Here is a 22,072-nt window from a genome sequence, read left to right on the forward strand (position 1 = left end):
ACAGCAGAGTATAATTGATACATTTTCCATTGTAACTCGGTATTAAATATGGCGGCTATGATTCACCAATGAAGTTAGGTAAATGTATAATGGTCGAATAATAAAACAGTGTATATACACATTTTTTGACTTAACAACAACGATAGTCTACGGGTATTAAACTTCCCGTTCATACCCGCCGTCGTCTAGCTAGGGGTCAGCCTCTCTAACCACTGTAAAAGTATTTAGGATGAATGTATACTTCCGTACAATCTTCTCCCTTTAAAATGGATGGCTTCCTCGGTGGCACTATCCTTTTAGTTTTCATTAAGTCATTTGCAATGAGGCTGCTTGGCCCATGTCCACTTCTACCCACCAGTTTCGACTAACTATCAGGGACATAATTGCCTGCTTACTTAAACAAGGGTACAATGGAATTAGATTCAATGTGCATATAGGGCATCACCAAGCCCAGGAATTAAGTTTGATGAAGCGAATACCGTCAACACTTTATCATTTTGAGGACAAAATAAAAGGAAAAACATATCGAATATATTAATGCATCAAATTATATTAGTTTTATTAATGTCAACAATGATATTTTTAGATCTGTTTGGCTTTCGTCTGTTCCTTTACTTTCATTTCGCCTATTCTTAATTCTGATTATCTTTTGCTGCCCAACCTTAATGGCTATGCATACTCTAGCAAGTCGATGTTTCACACACACACACACACACGCACACACAAGCGCACGCAATATATACACACTACTTACACAACTATAATTGGATAATCAAGTTGTTCGATACACGAATAGATAGAGACAGGACCCACCAAACTGGATCCTGGACGGATAATACAGATATAGAGACAGAAAGTCGCCCAATCTGGGTCAAGACTGAGACAGACTCCATGCGGGCTAGATTAGTCCACCAGACTGCCTGGGAACCGTTTTCTTTCTTTCTTTGTATTTCTCTCTCTCTCTCTCTCTTTGCTTGAATGTTTTAACTGCTCTATGTTCTTAAAAAAAAGAATTACAGGGAGTAGAAAGACATTGCAACAAGGAGTATTACTGTTAAGCAAAAAATAAAATATTCATCAGAGAAGTATATTTTATCAGGGATCTCAAATCTAAAATATTTTCAGAGGTGTTTTGCATCGGTTAAATATATTTGCTGTTTACGAAATTCGACATTGATTGCGTTTTCTCTTTGCAAGGCGATTCAGTGACATTTCCTCTTATTTCCGACAGACTCTGACAGGTTATAAGGGCACCGAGAATGGAAATCAACAAATAAGATAAGATACTATTAATTTTTCTGATCTTGGAAAAGAAAAATACGTGCCTTTCTTGTTCACTGAAGGTTGACCCTAGAAGGCATCCACAATAAAATTTTCTTTTGGGATGAAGTTGCTAGTCCCATGCCCTTTTCAATCATGGCTGCACCCACCCCGGTCAACTGGCTGTCAGGTACTAATTTCCTATGTCAGCAAATGAGGGATTTAACAAACCGTGCCGATATATATATATATATATATATATATATATATATATATATATATATATATATATATATATTGTTTGTAGTAAAATAAAATATAAGACATTTAATGGTTAAAAAAATTCTACCTTATTTCAGTATTTTGTTAAACTTCACTTTTACTATAGCTGTTTACTCTCAGCATCAACACAAACAACAGTTTTGTTGTTTACAGAATTTGTAACGAGTACAAAAAACCATACTGCTAGACTAATGGTGTACATAATAGTTCTCCTGCATTTATAACTAATTCCTTTATTGTTGAAGCATAAATTCATTATCATCTCGCTCCTGTAACAACGCCTTCGGGGAGAAAAGATACATATGAACATATTATCACATCTTTGTCACAGGTTACGCCCTCGCGCCAAAAGGAACTTCCACATTAACTTGAATGGGACTTCAAGTATAGTTAGAAGTGGCAACTTTTAAGGGGTAGCCAACCAGATGATGGCGGTGGTGTTTTGCCTGTCACTATGGGGCATGGGATCGCTCGCGTGTACGTAAACACATACATACATCGTTCTGCTGCAGTTTCGTTTTAAAGATTAATTTTGAAATTTTGTATAGAAATCACATGAAATAGTTCTATGCAGACCAAGTTTCAACGTTGATTACAACTCAACAAGAGCTTGTGTCTGTTAGAGACCAAGTATTCAAATACCAACACTGACATTTAGACCGGTTGTTGCCAGCTGACAGCGGTAATTTCAACGAGCTTCTACTATAAAGGTAGTTATAAGCTTTTGGAAGTGACAAGACCAACCTCCTGTTAATGAACAGTATTTTCCTACGTAGTAAATGAGGCAGCACTATTTGGGCGGGGAAGAAGATTTTTGGAGGAGAGTTGAACCGACGGTCGACGCCACGGCAGCACGGCTTCAATTCAGTCGAGCCAAAGCCTCAGTTGCGCGTTAACGATGTCGCTCTCCAGGTGCATGTCGGCTTCTCTTAGATCGCAACGCGCTCTTCAAACGCTCGTAGTCCGTCCGAAGTCGGTTGTCAACACTTATAAGGTACATAGTTTTCGTGTCGTTGCTTTGTAGAACCGTATCGTGTAGCGGAATATGGGAAATCACGTGCCGTTTAACAAAGTTTGGGTATGGAGATCTTTGCTCCTTAACATGCCCAACGTGTTAGACCTGTATGCATGTTAGGAATAATTAAATGGTTTGTGGCGGTTAACTAAACTGAGGAAAGACTTGAATTCATATATTAGTTAAGAAATACAATTATTTCCGAATAACGGTTTGAAATTTATATCGTTTCCATTCCTCGATAGAACTTGGAAGTCCCAAGGCCAGGACAATAACATCCCTCTTCTAAGACCTTAGGGGGACCCCCAACACGGCAAACGAAAAAACTTGTCCACAACTGTTAGGCGGCCGTTGACGTAACACCTATTTAACAAAGTACTGGAACCTATCCAGACTCCAGAGTGACATGTCTTTACTATAATAAAGACTGTGGTAGGCTAGTAAGTTTGGTACACCGCGTTAAAATCGCCTTCTATAGTTAATAATTTATAGATGGCTGTCATTGGTTAAAACTTCATGTTAAAGACTAAAAATACTTCACACCCGTAATAAGCCTTTATGGTAAATATTTACTTGAAAACCGTAATCGCAGTTTGCAGATGAAAATGTGTTATGAAGGACTCTGTTCACTTTTAACATTTGTTATTTACGATGTGATAAAGCTTTAAATGTAACCACCTGTTAGTAGCACCCTCTTATTTGTTCGCTATTAAACTTCATTTGTCAATATTGGCTTTACGTTGATATCCTGCAGTGAACAAAGATGTAAGTATGAAGCCACAAGTGCTGCTTTGACTATCGCATTTCACCGAAGAGCTGTTTTTAGATGGAATTTATCATGAGTGTATTTTGAATCTAAAGAAAGAACCTCGATTCAGAATGCCAAAGTTCCATTACTGCTTAATGGACGACCCTTGTATGAGAGAAAGAGAGGGAGGGAGGAAGAGATATAAGGGATTGCCAACTAGTAGGATAATGTGGGGAGTGATTCCAGCCATTGCTATTGAGTACGTTTGTGTGTGCGTTGCACAAATAGCGTAAATAAGTAATTTACTAAGATTTATGGGGCTTGTGTTGATAATGTCCATTGTGTAAACTGCTCTTTGATGTATTTGATTAAATACATTTCAGAGTAACATTACTTAACCAAGTACCGTGTAAAATTAACAAATTAATTATATTCAATATGATACAGCCATGGATGCTAAGATTAAGATAGCTTTGGATGGATGTTTTTTAGTTAAACATATCTTCAATTGCATTTTGTATCACATTTATTTAGCTTTGTGTTTTAAATTTTATGTATTTAAGATATTTTTTATTTCGATTCACCGTTTTTTTTATTTTCTTAGGTCGGGGTTTCGAAAGTCCCTTTGGGATAGGTTAAAATTATAGTCACTCCCACTGCAGGGCAAACATTTCCAGGTCTTACATAGCTTATTTATTTATTTGTATCCTACTGTAAATCATGAACTTCAGGATAAACTTTAAATTGCAAACTTTTCTTTCTTTTGCAGGGAAATGAAGTCGACTGCGGACGAACCGTCTGTTTGCCTGCAATGCAGGTTAGTTGATAACATGGATAATGTTCCCGTTATATTAGAATTGCTCAGTATCCAATGAATTTGTCCTGATACGCACATTAGTGAGGTCTCACAGTGGCTGTAAGCCTGCAGTCCACGATGAAAGACCTTGTTATATTATGAAGTGGTCTCGGAATGGGGGAAACGCACGTAGTACGAAAGTTCGTGCATTGGATGTAATCATATGCGGGGACTGTCGTGCCCTCACACAGATACCCAAGCGCCCCTGTTTTGACAATTTTTCTTTTACATGGTTTGGACTGGTATTTGTTATTGCCGTTTTGTTCTTGTGTATAGCCTAGGTAATGCTTTAGAGTGTGCATGTCGTTTTTCACATGACCGTATGAGCATAGCGATAAGTAAAGTTCGGAAATATTAGATAAAATGAACTAAGTCAGTTATTAGTAAATTTTAGATTGAGGATGCCATGTAACAGGTCAGTGAAAAATTAATTCCCTATTGACAGTCATAAAATTAAATGGAGAGAACTTTGCCTTTGCAAAATTCATTCGTTGCATTATTTTTTCCTTGATCAAAGTTTTGCGTTTCTAAATTCAATAATATTTAAGACTAGATGTGATATGAGGAGGTTCTTGTATTGCTCCCACCATGTGGAAGTGTGCATTACTCTAGATAAAGGCAGCACGATATAAACATATGCGAAGACTTTTTGCCTGTGATTTTATGAAATTTGATGTGTGCTTTATTAGCTTGAGTGGGTCGATAGACTTGAACGCTGTCACACGAGCATCTTCAAGTACCATACCGCCCAGTATGCTGCCAGTGTCACATGAGCAGGAACGCGTGGCATCAGTGTTGCCACCAATATTGGTTACATGGTGCAGATTTTGGTTAAGACTGTTTACTTCGTCTTTATGTGATGTTTTGTTATTTCAAAGAAAGGAGTAGTACCCTAATTTTGCCGTGTTTGCCACGAACCCGGGCCTTGTAATTGCTGCCAAAAACGAGTTCTGTATCAGACCCGTCGGCTTTCTCACCAAGATAAGGTTTGCATCATTCTTGAGATTGGAATTTGGAAAAAGAAATCAGGTCTGTATCCAATAAAACCAGTAGAACAAGGCTAGTCTTTCAAAGGGCTGACATCTATTGCTTGTTAACCCAGATTTTTATGCCAGTTCTTGTTCATTTACGGATAATTTTCTAAAGATGATACTTGGTTTTCGTTAAGATACAAACCAAGGGTTGTAAAATTAACAAAAGCCTACTCTGCCACTCGTTCATTGTATGTGTCAGTATTCATTTTAGGATTCGCACGCAGCAGAGTAGCCGCCATGTTTAGGAGACCAAACAGGCTCGGCTGTATCACATGTTTTCTCTTGATAGTCTCAGCGTCTATAATTGCATATCGTCTTTATCGTCAATAATTGTGTTCGTTAGATTTGGTAAATAACTAGGTATTTGCCCCCCCTCTCTCTCTCTCTCTCTCTCTCTCTCTCTCTCTCTCTCTCTCTCTCTCTCTCTCTCTCTCTCTCTCTCTCTCTTATCAAAACAGGGCCCAAGTACTCTACTGTCTAGTTGAGTTCCTGACCTTTAAAGTGTGAGGGCATTATTCATCAAGTTTATATATGCTTATGAACTTAATTATATATGTATGGATACACGTGGAAGTAAAGTTATAATGTACTTTAATGTGAACTTGTTTTTACTACATGGTGATCACAAATACATTTTAATGCTCTTCCTATTTACATGTAAAGTATTATTTGGCTTTGTTTAGTTAGGCCTTAAGGTATAGTTTGTAACTTATAAAAACTGTTTTCAACTGATGTTTATGCTAATGTGACTTCACAGTTTTATGCTGTTAGTATTTATATAATTTATAATAGGCGTCTGTTATAATAAATTATATAAATACTGACAATGTAAAACTGACAGGCTTAAATGCTCAACTGGGAGCGGAAGTAAGAAATATGATACACATCTGCTTGTGTTTATGTAAAACGCATTTGAATACTCTTTGAAATACATTCTTGAACTAATAAGAGTACCTAAATTAAAGGTAGTGATTAAACTTGAATTAAAGAAACTTGAAATGAAGGTTTCTTAATAAATTTAGATTACTATGCATCTTCCAGTTATTTGACCACAGATTGGCCAAAGTAAAATAGTCACCATATTCCAAAAGTTTCCCAATTAAAGTGCGGAATCCAATTTTGGAGGTTTGTTCGTTGGAACATTTACTGTTTTATGAAGACTTCTAGTTAGAATCTGAAACTGTGGTACCCAGGCATAATAAAAGCACCAGCTGGACGGGGGATGCGTGTTCCCATTGATACCTGATCCTTTATTGTGCGAGTAATTTTTTTTTCCTCTTTCCGCAGAGCGAAGTAAGGTTGTCCAGGTATTACTCGAGCAGCAAAGGCGCCAAAGCTATGAGGTATACAAGGTCTGACTCGTCCGATTCCTCTGATTCGGATAGAGAGACGCGGCCTGGAAAGCGCTACAAGAAGGTGAGTATCCTGAAACGTGTATGTTAATTTTTTTTTTTTTTAACGGGTGATCTTGCCAACAACTATTTTAGGAAGTTGATCCTGCGTTGGCTTGTAGGAGGCACAAATAGATAAAAAAAAAGTGTCTTCAGATGAAATGGTGCTTTATTCATTGGTGTATTTTGATGAATGGTGCTTTATTCTCTTTCCTTGAAAGAACCCAATAGGCAAGAGCATCTATTTTTATTACGAAAGTAGCTAACAGCGAAAAGAGTCTTAAGTGCACAGTAACCAAGCATGGCCGGAATTCGAACACTTCAACACACACGATCGTCCTCTCAAGAATCCCACCAGAATCCCGTTTTCCGGTTAGACAGCATAGTTTTAGCTTGCATCTTTCATGGGTCTAGCGTTGCTAATCTTATTGCAGTAGCTAGATGCATGTCATTCTTCCTCATAGGTTGATAAGCAGGCGGGAGTGTTTGCTTTTAGTAATCTTGAGTCGTAAACAAGCTGCAAGCATGAGTCCGGTGACATGATGCATCGCTAGGATACCGGATCCAGCTTCTTTCAACTCCTTTGTCTGGGACCTCTGATAATAGTTAAGTGTACTCTACCGTATATCTTGTCTCTATAGTCCACGTTAAGTCGGTGGAAATAAATTTGCCTGGCTTATTTGTGAGTAGAATTTGAAGTAAACAATCCCCCCACACAATGTTTTAATATATATATATATATATATATATATATATATATATATATATATATATATATATATATATATATATATATATATATATATATGTACTGTGTATATATATGTTTGTGTATGTATGTACTGTATGTATGTATATATATATATATATATATATATATATATATATATATATATATATATATAATATATATATATAAATATATATATAATTTGTATGTATGTACGTATACCGTATTTTTGTGGGAAACACATGTGTTCAATGTCAAAAGTTTTAAGAAAACACGTAGAGCCCGCATATAATTGGTATGCCTTCAGGAATTTTTTACGTTTATAAAAACTGTAAAGGCAAAAACATCATAAGCTGATAAAGTATTAGAGGTTAACGCGTGCTCTTGTCTTGATTTGGAATTTTCACTCGTCCGTATTTCTTGGACGCATGATTTGTCCAGTGCATAGCTGGCTATATGTGGCACTATAACAACATTGGAATTAGTAATGTGAGCATTGCCCAACTTTGCTTTTGTCCTGTGTAGTTCCCCCAGAATCTCTACCAGCTTTGCCACAGAAAAGTACAGTAAAATTCAATGACGGAGAATTGGTCACATGTGCGAAGGTCGTGTGGAATATGTAGCCTGTCCGTAATCGTCCCAAGAGACCATACCCAAGGGTGTCTGGTAGGCCAGTGCGGGTACGAATGCACAAACGATTTTACCAGGCGGAGCGTTTCGCTAGAAAGTGGTGGTTGCAGTTTGGAACGCATTTGTTTAAATACTGCAATATTTGCCTCAGTTATCCTCGTTATTTGATAGATTTTCGTAGTCGCGAAAGAATTGTCGGATAGCCACAGCAAAACTAATAAAAAAAACCACAACAACAAGGTTTTTGTGTTGGCTCGCGTGCGTGTGGTGTTCGTGCATGCGTCACCATTGACATTCAGGGTCAAATATGATGCAGGTTTTGTGGTTCTTTGGTGTATTGTAGTTTTATCTTTACGTTTATCCTTTTACGAGGGAAGAGGCATTTGATTTTGTTTATGGCTTTAGCAAATAATTGAAAATGCATTGACTTACGTGAATGGCCGTTTTTATAGGATTTTGGAGGGTGTATTAATGGGAAGTAAATAGTCAGGTGGAGTGAATTTAGAGATGATGCACTTAGGTAATTAACTGTGGCATTAGGTCTATGGTTTCCAGAACCAGCTGGGAGTCAGTGCACATGAAGCCAGATCATATTTTCACATTCGCTGATAACCCAGTTTTATCGTTAAGGATTCAGGCTGTTTGGAAAGATATTGTGCAGTTCACACTGCGGTAATTATAGTAAAAAGTATTCATTCATAAGCACCGAAGACTACGATTTTGTCTTGTCATTTAGTGGTTAGTTCAGTGTGTCGCCTGCTGTGGTTTGGATGCTCTTTAGGATAATCGTGCCAAGGCATTGCCTCCAAAACTGGAATTAGAAAGCATATGAATGGATAAGAAATAAACAAGGGTTCAGCATTGTATTCAAGGTTTTTGCAGTCATTGTTTTGAAGAGGAAATGTTGCTTGTTCTATTTTTACAAACCTTGAACAGTGGGACTGTTGTGTCAAGATTTTTTTGTTTTAAATATATAAATATTCACTAGTTCCGTATTAATGGCAGGAAAATTGTTCGTGTTAATAAGGCACTCAACCAGCACCGTCATTGATACAAGGAAAACTTAATAATTAAAGTACACGCTTAGTCTTATCAGTAGGCCTAACTTTAAGATAACAGCGAACGTACAGTTAAACAAGTACGTGCGCGTGACTTAAGCCCACTCCGAGACTATGAAACAGACTTAAAATTTGAAATGAGCAACTTTGTAAGTTAACGTTAACGCTGACGGATGATTAATTAGCTGTAACCTCCTATAATCCTAAAAAATGTAAGAGTAGTCGAATAGTATTCCATTGAAATCCAAGAATGTGTTCATATTGCTTATAAACAGTTGTTAGCTCTCCTTCCGGTAGAGAGAGCATGAGATTACAGGGGTGTTATTTCAAGTTTTTTTTTTCCGTGGCTGTTGTCAAGCTCAGTCATGGGCAGGGCCCGTGTTGGTGGTTTTGGGGATGATGGGGGCGGATAGGCATGTCCGATTTATTAAGACAGGTAACCTTTAGTTAAGACCTATTGCCAGGTACGCAATCTCCTCGGCAGGACAGCACGTAGCATCGTTCCTCGCCTTTGGGGGTTGGGATGACCCGCAATCAAGAAGGCGGGGCTAATGAATGCCCTTCGTCCGGATCCTTCCCCGTGGTTTAGGTTTAACAGCCACTCCCCCTTTCACCCTTTGCACCGTCTCCTGATTTCAGTCACGTAGACACTCGGGTTGGCCTTTATGGGCTCCCTTCATATCTTGAATAGGCATAAGATGCGCAGTTTTTTTCATTCATGTTTGGTTGTTGGAAATTGCATCTTTGATGTTCAACGGATGGCGGGGTAACGAAATCGAGAGGTTATCTGACTTAATTGCTACACAGTATACTTGTGAGCGTATTGTATATTCATTGCGGTTTAATTCAGTAGCTATTTTCTTAGAAGTAATTCTTTGTACTGCCAGCTTTGAATGATAGATCTAGGCACGAGGCTTAAATGATATATCGCGAGCGCGCACACCTTACTCAGACATTCAGTTTAGTTTGTTTTAGAACTGAAATATCTCAAAGGAAAGTTGGTAAATAATCTAGAGGTACACTACCTTGGAAATATTTAACTTTGTTGTTTGCTCCAAGTAACGGCACTGGCAATATGCTGACTCATCGTTATCCACATACATTTAGCAACAAAAGGACGAACTTGGCAGTAGTCCATGCATCACATCTTGAAATGTGGCCTGGAGAGAGGGCGAGAATGACACGATAACGTGTGTGGGCCAGGAGAGGGGGCGAGAATGACACAAATAACACATAATAGTAATTGAAAGATGAAAATTATAGTAGTTTGTCTTTTTTTCGGCAAATTGGCGACAAATTTTGATGTATTTTGGTTTGGTCCCAGAGGTTTTGGTTTTTTGATGGATACTTTTTTCATTTAATCTGATCTAAGAAAAAATAATTCCTATCTGACGGCTTCTGATTTCGCCCGGATGAAATAATTGGATTTACAAGTGAAATGCAATGATACGCATGATACAAGGAGCCAATAAAAAAAGCAATCCTGTAACCCTGACAGCCTCGAAAAATCAAACAACCAGCACATGTTAAACTACAATTTTTAAAGCATGTATGATTGTTGTCTGGAGTCGTTTACGTCTCTGGCCAAGTTTCACCCGTTTTTAATCCTTAAGCGAACAAAATGGGAGTGCTTCCTTCCCGCCAAAACTTTGTTTGCCCTCGGTGCTGACGTAATCGGCTGGAGCGTTTGTCTTGAAGGAAAGCCATTTGTTTTTCGTGAACAGCTTTTCATCCCATTCATGATTCACAGATTTCTCTCCACGGAATGACCCTGAGTCTGGACTTTCGGCAATATCCATTGCAAAAGTCACGTTCACTGAGCAAAGAAAGTGGGTTGCAAAATGATTTAACGTGTGAGGTGTTGATCATAATTACAAGCTGATGCAGAGTTGTCTGTGAATCGTGGGAAATTAATTTATCATAGGAAAGTGAACGTATGAAACAAAAATAACGAAATATCCTTGTATTGGATGGCTAGGTTTTTTAGTGCAGTCATACTTTTCTGACGCTCTGTCAAGATAATACTTTGGCATTCCGGTCTGCCTTTTCGTATCATTCTTTAGTAAACGAAAGGATGGCCTACTATTCGTTGTGAATGTGATGCATTGTCCACTGTTGGCTTAATTATCCTTTATTGCTCCAGCCAGTTGACCCTTACGGTGATATTGAGAGAATATTCTCTCTCCTGTGTCTATATATGATTTTATTGTAAACTTACTTTTATATGAATAGAACTTTCGAGATTTAATTGCGTGTTATTAGATGCCAGTTATAGTCAGATGTGAAATAAGTCGGGGTGTCAGCTTAAAAGTATTTTCTCTACGTATTTTGCCATTAACTGGCGTAATTTTACATTAAATTCAGTTTACTGAGCCTTGGGTTGAGGTTATTACAGAAGGGGACGTAGATTGTTTAATTTGTTCGCAACCTATTTAATTATCCGGACACAGGACACTAGGTGAACGCGTATAGGAACGGTTTGATTGGCGAGACTAATTAATAGGTACGAGTTAGACAAAGGTAAATATAGGCCTAGGCCAGACCTAAATTCATTTTGAGTGGCATTAAGGTCCACTTCAAAGCTTGACAGTCATGGCCAACGTGTGACGGTGATAATTGTCCACTTTTCGCATCGCATCGATAGCCATAGTGACAGATTAAGGTAGTAACTTATCACCATGAAAGTGGGAACTCCATTATGTCTGTCTTCATATCGTCTTCCTTCCCCCTCCCCCTCCCTGATCATTCTTCTTTTGTCTCTTCATTAATGGATAGACTGACGAATCAGCCTTTTATTTATTCCTGACTTAATGGACAGAAGAAAACAAGGGACTGGAGCATCGGAAAGTGATACACCTTGAAATATTCTTAATATCATGAAGCCTTATGATTAGGGATTACCTTAGTTGATATCGGGAGATCTGTGTGTGTGTGTGTGTGTGTGTGAGAGAGAGAGAGAGAGAGAGAGAGAGAGATGAGGGGGCGGGGCTGAGAGAGGAAATACGTCATGTGAATAATTTGAAGATCGTATCACATTGCAAGTCTTTGTGGCGTCTACTGGTTTCTGTGATGCGTAATGTTTCTGTAGATATAATCTAGCTTCATGTGTATCATTTGGTTAAGTTTTAATCTTTTTTGTCGTGGAATTAGGAGTATTAATAGATTTAACGTATGAACAAAAACTCTTAATTCGGTAGTCGTTCATGGCTACATTAGTCTAATCCTCCTTGTAATCGATTCGGTCTTTGAATTTCACGGATTTCAGTATCGCTGAAAAGAATGTAAACGAATGAACTGCGCAGACTCCTTTTAATGTCTTCGGACAGTTCTGTTGTGAATCAGGGTCCTTAAGTAGTGGGGGTTGGGGGTAAGTGGAGGTCAGAGAAGGAATTGTAATTGAGGTTATGTTGCTTTTGGGGTTATCAGAGTTTCAGTGCAAGTTCGCCACGTGGCTGCTCTGGTTTCGTTTTCGCGTTCTACATTCTTCTGTAGGAACGTTGAGGTTTGGAAAAATAGTTACTGAGGTTGAGTAAATTATTTTAAAGAGAAACGGCAAAATAAAAAATAAAATGATGATGGAAATTATATCACTCATGAGAGCCAGGAGTAAATTGCACCAAGTTCGAACTTTAGAAGCTCCAATGATCCAAGTTACACGACTAGAAAGATCATTGCATAAACATCATTTGGTCATAGCTGTTATAAAACTTCTGTAAAACTGTTTGCTGAAATTTTGTAACAAAGTGTGAAGGAGAGAATGGATCAGCCAACCTTTATTGGTGAATGTAGATTAAATGATAATTAAGGGATATTAATACAACCCTTTCCCTGATCTTTGAAGTTCCTCGTGCAAAGGATGCCGGTGTCGCGTGAGAGATTCGGTTGTCATCGTTGGTTTGACAGTTGTGTGTGCGTATGTATGTGTGGTTTTATTTTATGACGTGTCGTCGGTTTGAGTTGCATGTAACGGTGTTATATTACACACACGTATGTATGGAGCGCGAATAAAATTGCACATGAAATGAACAAGTGAATCCACTATTTTCTCATCTGTTTTTGGTGTTAGAAATATGGCACTCATATCTTGGGATGAAAGCTCTCTCTCTCTCTCTCTCTCTCTCTCTCTCTCTCTCTCTCTCTCTCTCTCTCTCTCTCTCTCTCTCTCTCTCGTGACTCAAGAACTGGATAACGAAATTCAGCTACAAATAATTTTAATTAAGATTTTGTAGTTTTAGTTTTTAAGTGCATATATCCTTAGTGTGCGAAAAGGACTGCTATGCCTCTGTCCATGGGAAAATATTTGTACAGTAATTTCAAAGGCTTCACAAACGCTAGACCAACCGCTCAGATCGTCAAATTTCCTTTGAATTCAAAGTTTTCCACCAGCCAAAAGTAAATGGTTGCTTTTACATGATGAAAGTATCGGATATATAATATGACTAAGGGATTTGTTTATGGTTATAGTGGTATAGATTTTATGGTCTGTATATCCATAGGTATAGGCCTATTGTCTCCATAGCGTACACAGAGATGGAGTAGGTGGGTATTATAGTATGTAAAAAAGCGATATAAGCTAAAAAAAAAAAAAAAGAAAGTCATGATTACGTGACTGAACCAAAAGGTAAAATGCCTTATAATGTACGCACTGTAATAACAACATCCATAGTAAATGTTGTTAGTAGGTGAGTTCTTTTAAACATTTTTGGCTTACTATTAAGATGGGGGAATTTATATTTAATTTTTAACGTTTTTAAATTTGTTTTATGAAATCTTGGATCTTTCCTAGATAGTGACCCCCAACAAAGTTCGGGGGTCGTTTTCTGGGAATAATATTTCTTGGGATTATTATCTTTGATATTTACAGTCTTTTGTTTGTTTATACGGAAATCCCCAACAGGCTTGTACTAAACACGCCGCAAAGGTGATACATACGGGGTTAAAACCCTGCGGGGTCACTATGCAGGAAAGATCCGAAATCTTGAGCACACCAGTTTGGCACGAATCTACCTTGTTCGTGTCAGTATTATTGTACCTGAAAGATAAGGTTATAGTAAAGAAGTGAAGGAAAGCAAATTTAATACTTTTTCATTGCCACTATAAGCATTACTTTGCCTATATAGCCACAAAATATTGTTTTTTAATGACTGCTGAAACCCCTTGTTTGTAGGACTATTAAGACTACTTGTTTGTCGAGCCATATGAAATTTTTATTTTCATGGCCAACCGAACAACTTAGCTTGTATGGTCACTGAAAGACTTATGTTTATATGGCCAGAACAAGAGCTTTGATTTATGCCACAGAATGCGGTTTGTTTGGTTGGGTGCCAAAACCATTGTTTTTGGTACCGCTGAGGGAATTTATTTATAGATCTTTTAGTTTGTAGGGCAAATGTCGGGGTTTGTTTTGTAAAGTCACTTGAATCCAGATAAATGTGTGCATTGAATGAATCCATCCATCTGATTACAAGAAATCAGTGTACACGTGCCATTGTTTTTTCCGTGATGCAAACCACATCATTCTTTTGCATATGGTATGCAGGCTTATTTGAATTAGTCTAGGTGATGAAAATTTTTCCCACGTAACTGTGTGAACATTCATCCCTTCAGATAACTGTAAATTAGTATTGTCTAATTTTGTGTGTACGGTCCAACGATCACATAAGAACCAACAGTTTTAACATTTAAGAGAATCAGTTATTTACTTTACAATACATTTACGCTTTGACATGTAACCTATCATAAGACAGCCAGTTAGACTATGATAGTTAACATCTATGGGAGACAGTATTTCTTAACTGTAATTCATTATTTTATTACTTTATTTCTTTTCATATATAAGCACCATCAGCAAGCACTATCAACGTCCAGTATGTGCATGAACAAAGTGCTAAATGGAAACTGAGCGAAGTGGCGAGCCAGGAAAGGGAAGGAGAAAATTAAAGAGCTTGCTCATTGCCCCCTCGAGCACACCGTCGTTGCCTGTGTCTTTTGTTTTGCAAGTTTGACCCACAATTTTTGAAGAAATTTTCTAATACATTGCCGAGTTGAATTAGACCTAATATATATTGCGGCATGCTACACACAACGGTTAATTGGTAGTATAAGAATTTCGACGTGTGGGATAAAAAAAGGAGAATATTGCCAATGGGGACCGGTTCTTGATTGTGAGGGGTATCACATGACCTGTGATCTCAAAGTAAACTAGAAAGAATTAGAAATATATTCTATATATATTATATATGTATATACACATTTACATACATTCATAAATGCATAACAGTATCATGAGACTTTTCCCATCTCGCCATCAGAAAGTCTTACCCGTGCATTTTCACACGACTAGGACGAAACGTAAAACTTCACATCAGTTTTTATTCCACTTCAAGGATAACTTCATGCTACGTTAGTTTAGAATTAGGGAGTGGCATAAATCACGAGCTTTAAAACAAGTTTTTGTCGCTAGAGGCACTCACCCTTCTCTTCACAAGCGTTTATGCATGAATTTAAACAATTTCTCGCTTTTTGTGGGTATGGACAGATGCGTTATTTAAATTTACGCACAGAACTCACCCTTATTTTTGCTGGTACCTTGTAGATGGTAATATCTAGCAACCCGACATCCGCATTGGAAATGTCCGTCTGTCTCTTGATGTATTGTAATGTTGGAATTGCATTAATAAAACTGGTTTCTCCAAGTGCACTGACTCTTGATAAGAATGATGATCTGGTGGGTGGTGACTCCGCGCCAATAGTTCCTCAATGATTATAGTACGTAGGGGCGTTTTTTGTAATTCGTTCTGTTAAGTGGGTAATTTTCTTCAATATCCTCGTCTCACTCTCATATTTCCATTTATTCTTCGTCTTGTTAATGTCCCTTCTGTCAGTTGGGGGAATTCTCTTTGATAATGAATGCGCAGAATCATAGGAATGACAGATTTATAGCGGTTTAAACAACAATTCATCATCAGGCTTCTTATTCACATCAGATGATCAGAACCTAAGCGTCACTTGGATAGGAGATCCATACAGAGGACAGACCGTAGTACTTTTTTTTTTCAGAGACCGTGGGCCGCATAATCAATGCATACTTTTCACCCCTCCGGTACGTCGGTCTTTTGTTCCTTTGATCCGGTTTTCTATTAAGTCTTTAAGTTCCACGACTCCAGGCCGCCATTGGTCCAGTGTTGTCCATCACGTGCACCTCGCCGTTCCTCGGTCTCGTGCTCTAATGTACGACAGTAACGCCATCGAGGTCTAGCGAATAAACGCCACAGCATCCCTTGTGTACGTACGTGCGCGTACGTGCTGGACGTGTCTACACTCTTTTTTCGCATGGGTTATCTCCTATGCGAGGAAGAAGTAATACCTTCAGAGAGCCAGATGCTGCTCACCTACATTTTATTCATTATTTTGCAAAAGTGCACTAAGGGATGCTTATTTTAAAACCTTGGGTTCGAACATCACCCAGGCCTACGTTCTTCCCACTATAGCGATTATCTTTTTTTTTTTTCTAACAATAAATGGATGTACTGTACATATATATATTCCCTACGAATTGTTTACCGTTCCGAGTTCATGGTGAAGTTAAACAGTCCTGCACATCTAAATACAATATTTTATTTATTTGGATATTCTAATGTACTTGTGTAATTCAGTCATTGCGTTTGTTCATAAGGAATGAATATTGGCTTATTTACCAGTGTGTTTCTTTTTCGTGGGGTATTTATACAGAATTATGATTATTACTACAGTGGCCGTTAATATCATCAGGGTCTAAAAAGACCTTTATTATTTCGTGAGAGAATACTGCGATAATGTATAATATATATATATATATATATATATATATATATATATATATAATATATATATATATATTATATATATATATATATATATATATATATATATATATATATATATATATATATATATATATATATAAATTCCTCTTGAGCATCTTTCCAACATGGTAATTGTGCATAACCGGGTTTAGGGTGTAAAAGTTGAAGTCGAGATACAGCCCCCAGCCGGTAACTGATGACCGGGCCTTTCATGGCTGAAATGGGGGGGGGGGAAACTGCAACTGTTATTATCCTGTCAGTAACTGTACCCGACGCCCTTCAACGTCCTTCACGAAGGGCAGATGTGAAAACAATATCTCATTTTGCCATGAGAAAACAGACTTAAATTACCATTGTAAGTCCTCGTGCTATCTTGTCGAGCCTAGTCAGACGGAGTTACCAGACAGCTCCGCTTGACGGTAGTAATCATACAGTAATGTTTTTATTGTTTTGCAGGGCCAGACACCATTTTGGCGACAGAAGATGAGAACGCACCACCAGATGATGGATGTCAACAAAGACGGAGTCGTGTCGTGGGACGACTTCGAAGCCCTTGTCCGGAAGTTCGCCCAATTTGGTCACCTCTCCGAAAAGGAAATCAGCAGATTTACCGATGCCCTGAGGGTAAGACAGTCTCTCTCTCTCTCTCTCTCTCTCTCTCTCTCTCTCTCTCTCTCTCTCTCTCTCTCTCTCTCTCTCTCTCTCTCTCTAGTGCTTAGCATTTAAGATTTTCTGAACTGTGTTGTTGTGAAATGATAGTTATAATGATGAAATGATCTGATATTGATGAAAGCTCAGAAGGCCTATTGTTGAAATTAAAGGAAATATTCAGTATTATAATAAATGGTCGTACTGAATTACGAAGTACAGCAAATCTACTGGTAGTGGTATACTTTCTAAATAAGTGAATTGTGAAAAACATTTTCTGAAAAAAGTGTGATCTTACTCTGTTCCATCATGAAAGCTTAGCAAATTGCTTCTGTCATATTTAAGCTTCACACACTCTCTTGCTTGTCTTTGTTGTCGTCAGCCCTGGACTAGACGAGGCCATTATAGGTTGCCCCTTCCATCAGCCTATGCATTAAGATATATGTTAACAAGAATATATGATTATGAACCCTTGCAGCATGTGTGGGAGGAGGAGTGGGGTGCTTCTGGCGATCCCTATGTCTTCATTGGGCAGGAGCAATTCCTCACGCAGATGGAGCACGTTATTAATACCAAGGATCTTCGCAAGAGAGTGGCTAGTCCTTTGGCATATTTCTTTAAGGTAGAGTATACGAGTATTTTAAAGCCATTTTCATCTTATTGTCTTGACGGTCATGAATTATTTAATATAACATACCTTAACATTTTTAAAGCTTAAAAATTGTTAAAACGTTCTTTCAACTATGCAGATTTAGAATCCATTGAATGTGCATATCTAAGTGTTTTTGATGTACATTATCCTAATTGTGAATGCATACAAAAAAAGTTGAGTACGGTATTGAGAAGAGAGAGGATATTTTTAAATAGATGTATGGATATGTCTTGAAGCTTTGTTGCAATTTTTTTTACGCCTGTGGAATAGGTTTAGCCTAAGAATGACAGTGTTGTAGTGAGAAAAATTAAGATCAATTAGAATATCAAGACAGTATGTTCTAAATGAAAAAGTTACATTTTTATCCAGTATAACAAGGATTTATCCTAGTTAACTGAGCATTTTGCAACAGTAATCCAGTCTTCATCCCAACTGTAGGAACTTAATACATGAGAACCCCATTTTGGAAGACTACCAATTGAAGTTGTGGACAAGTACCATTACCGGCTAGTTCAGGAATAGATAAGATAAAGTTACTGACGCGTGAGAAATTATTTTTTTTTTTCTAATGAATCTCCTCGGGTGAAGTCACTTGTAGCCATGCTGCTGCATGTTAATACAGCCAGGTACGAATAGTATCTTGAGATAATCAGAACAGCTGAATAAGAATGAGCTCAAAGTATGACATGACTGAAGGAAAGATTATCATTTAATGTGACTTAACTGCTAAAGCACAGATTTAGCATTTAATGTGACTTAAATGCTAAAGCACAGATGTAGCATTTAATGTGACTTAACTGCTAAAGCACAGGTGGGAGGTTGGCAGGCAAAAAAAAAAAAAAAAAAAAAAAAAACTTATGATTTTTCTATAAAGTCTGACGATCTGCATCAAGTTAAAGAGGTATGGCCATACCTAATATTCCAAGAAAAGCAAGTAAAAGAAAGTGGAAGGCTTTATAAATTAAATAGGTGGGCTATGTAAAGTAACTGACAAGCTAAAAATACAGTGACTTGAAAGAAATCTTGTTGGTTTGGGAAGAATCATTAGTACAGTCCTTCCAAATAACAAGGAAAACTGCACCAATACCCAACCTTTCAGTTGCCATTTTATCGTGCTCAGATCACATTTATGAATGAAAGAGTATTATGTGATGACACCATTAGGGAAAGCAGCTGTATGCCTTGGTCTATGGCTGACCTGTGTATTTTCACCGTAGTGCATTATTCTCGAAATTGTTGCACTGTACTGTTACTGTCATTACAGATCTTCCTGTTATGATTATACTGCACATTCTTGTTAATTTACCTTAATACTGGTGTGTCTTCAGTTTCATCAATTTTATTTTTTTTTAGTAATTTTGTTATTTTCTGTTAATGAGTCATTTATAATCTGCATTTCTATGAATATTAATAACTGCTCTTTCCGTTTGCTAATGGTATAGTGTTCAAAATTAGCAGAAGCATAGACAACTTGCATCAAGGTAGTCATGTAATTGCTATATTCACTGAATTGTTTAGGTGGTATGCAATCCATGAACCCAGTTGAATTGTAAAGTATCTGAGTTTTTACATTTATCAATATAGCTGCGCAAAAATTATGAATTAGTCGACATTGATCCGCCCATGTGATTAATCTGTCAAACTAACAAGCTTCCCATCATGACATTTATTGGTTGCTATAGTTGAAGTAGTTCTTGTGTACCCTCACTGTTCTTATCAGTTTGCCTTCCAGATGAAGCTTTATTCAATGAAACTATTGTTGCCTTCTCATTCACTGTCCCAGAGAAACTGCCTTGAAACTTGGGATTTCCCTCATTTTGACTTTGGTAACCAGACTAAGTCAAAATGCTTGATTCCCACAGGGTTGGCCTTGAAATTCTTGGAACTTGGACATTTTTATGAATAACATACAAGAGGCCCTTTCAAAAATTATGTACTGTACAATATATTACTGTAAATCTAAAATTCCCAATGTCATTGTTAGGGTAGCTGCTGTCATCTTCCTGTATACTGAGTGACTAGAATCACTGAAGACATGACCTCTTATTCTTCCATGTGGAGATCATCATTCATCACTGTAGATGGTATTGAAGGTTCTGTGCAGTGGCCCTTTTGCCTTCTGCTGTTTACTTTTCGTCTGTTCCATTTGTTCTTTTCCTAATTAGCTCTGCAACATCTTTAACTTCGCTCCACTTCTTATTTAAGAACAAATTTTTTTAAGCCTTGAGAGTAACTAATTGATGCAAAAATCTACTTCATATGATTGTCCAATTTATCATCTGCATATAAAATGGTTCTTGGTGACGACAAAAAGAAGAATCTTATACTTCGGAAGTCTGCAAATATATGAGCCTTTTTGCTGAAATGATTAGTTTCAGAAAATAGATAAACAAGGTTTACATGTACTGGACATGAAATTGGGAAAAAATTACTCTGGTTGAATGTGATCCTTTCTTTGCAGGCAGTAGACCGTGATGGTAGTGGTGAGATATCTTTGGAGGAATTCAAAATGTTTTATTCTTGCTTAGGTCTTACAGAGCAAGTGAGTACTATTTATTTATTTATTTATTATTATTATTTTTTCAAATGTAAAAATGTAGCCACTAGTGGCTGTAACAGTAAAGCCATTGAAAAATACCTGATCTTGGATAAGGGTTCCCAATTACTGTGGACTTTTGTTTCTTTTCAGGATGCAGAGGAATCTTTTGCTGCGATAGATCTCAATAGTGATGGCAAGCTGAGCAGAAAGGAGTTTGTCAAACTTGGACGTGATTTCTTCCTCTCGGAAGACGAGGCACGACCCAGTAAGCTCTTCTGGGGACCGTTGTCCCAGTGAAGTTCAGTGTTGGCCCTACTGTACTTCAATGTTGGTAGCTAATGCAATGCAGAATTTGAGATTATGGAATATTTTATATAAAATTTGTACATATCTTGAATGTTTAGGAAAGAGTGCCAATGGTGAAGGAGATCGTTACCCTGTGTTGTTAGAAGTTTAATAAATTGGAAGAAAACAGATCCACAGTCATGGATATTTTACTAGAAATGGTCAATTATTTTTAGGTAGTTTATTGCACTTGAAGTGCAGAACTATTTTCATATAATGGCAACACTGACCTTCAATGTGTATTTTTAACTTAATTATGGATTGTTTGCAGCAATGGAGAATTAATTTATATTAACATGTGAATAAGGTTTTTTGTACTGTGATGTTATGCAAATACTGTATTCTTAATTAGATGCAGCAAGTGAAGTGATGCATGTTAGTCATCATAAACCAGTTATTCTAAAATCCTGTGGAATGTACACATTCTCTGACTATAGACCACAATTTATTTTTGTGTACTGTAATTACAATTCCTTCCAAGGTAATGCAGCTTTTGAAGTACTGTGCTTTTATACTTATGTAGAGTTTTGCAAAGGGTGTGTTTTATATTCGGTAAGATCCTTTAGAATGTGTACATGCCATAGCTATATATAACTATATACCACAACTGTTTTTCAGTAAACTCATAATTCATTCCAAGGAAATGTAGCTTGTTAAGTACTGTACTGCACTTTTATAATTGTGTAGATTTTGCAAATGGTATGTTTTTTGTAATAAAGTTAATATTTAAAGCTGTTTGACATATTCCTTCATTAAAATTTGCCAGAATAGAACACCATGAATAGTTTGTGAAATAGAAAGCCATTATTAGTTTGCATTAGTAGAACGCCATGCATATTGAGGCCAGATTTTCAGTGACGAAGAAATATTTATGGACTCAACAAGAAGTCAGTTTTACTGTAACATTTTATTTTCTTCAGTTACCTATGTCATTATGTATGAATGCCAAGAAAGATCTCTTGACTTCTTAATTTCCTTACACCTTTGGGTATGCCTTATCCTGCAAATATTGACTCTGACTAGAAAGTTTATGAAGAAAA

The 22,072-nt window shown here is 37.3% G+C and overlaps 1 protein-coding gene across 1 annotated transcript; it reads left to right on the plus strand.

Moving 5' to 3' along the window:
* The first annotated feature begins 1,996 nt into the window (after positions 1 to 1,996).
* Positions 1,997 to 21,763, plus strand: CBP (sarcoplasmic calcium-binding protein). Its single transcript, XM_067118541.1, has 7 exons — positions 1,997 to 2,536; positions 4,075 to 4,122; positions 6,483 to 6,611; positions 17,305 to 17,472; positions 17,975 to 18,118; positions 20,610 to 20,690; positions 20,838 to 21,763. Exons 1-7 carry the CDS (start codon positions 2,441 to 2,443, stop codon positions 20,982 to 20,984), a joined length of 813 nt encoding a protein of 270 aa, XP_066974642.1. The 5' UTR covers positions 1,997 to 2,440; the 3' UTR covers positions 20,985 to 21,763.
* Positions 21,764 to 22,072: the final 309 nt, after the last annotated feature.

This window comes from Macrobrachium rosenbergii, chromosome 16, assembly GCF_040412425.1.
Source record: "Macrobrachium rosenbergii isolate ZJJX-2024 chromosome 16, ASM4041242v1, whole genome shotgun sequence".
NCBI classification, from domain to species: domain Eukaryota; kingdom Metazoa; phylum Arthropoda; class Malacostraca; order Decapoda; family Palaemonidae; genus Macrobrachium; species Macrobrachium rosenbergii.

Coding starts and splice junctions, on each gene's coding strand:
- CBP (XM_067118541.1), top strand. CDS start 2,441: ATGTCGCTCTCCAGGTGCATGTCGGCTTCTCTTAGATCGCAACGCGCT. Junction 2,537..4,074: donor CGGTTGTCAACACTTATAAG/GTACATAGTTTT, acceptor TTTCTTTTGCAG/GGAAATGAAGTCGACTGCGG. Junction 6,612..17,304: donor CTGGAAAGCGCTACAAGAAG/GTGAGTATCCTG, acceptor ATTGTTTTGCAG/GGCCAGACACCATTTTGGCG.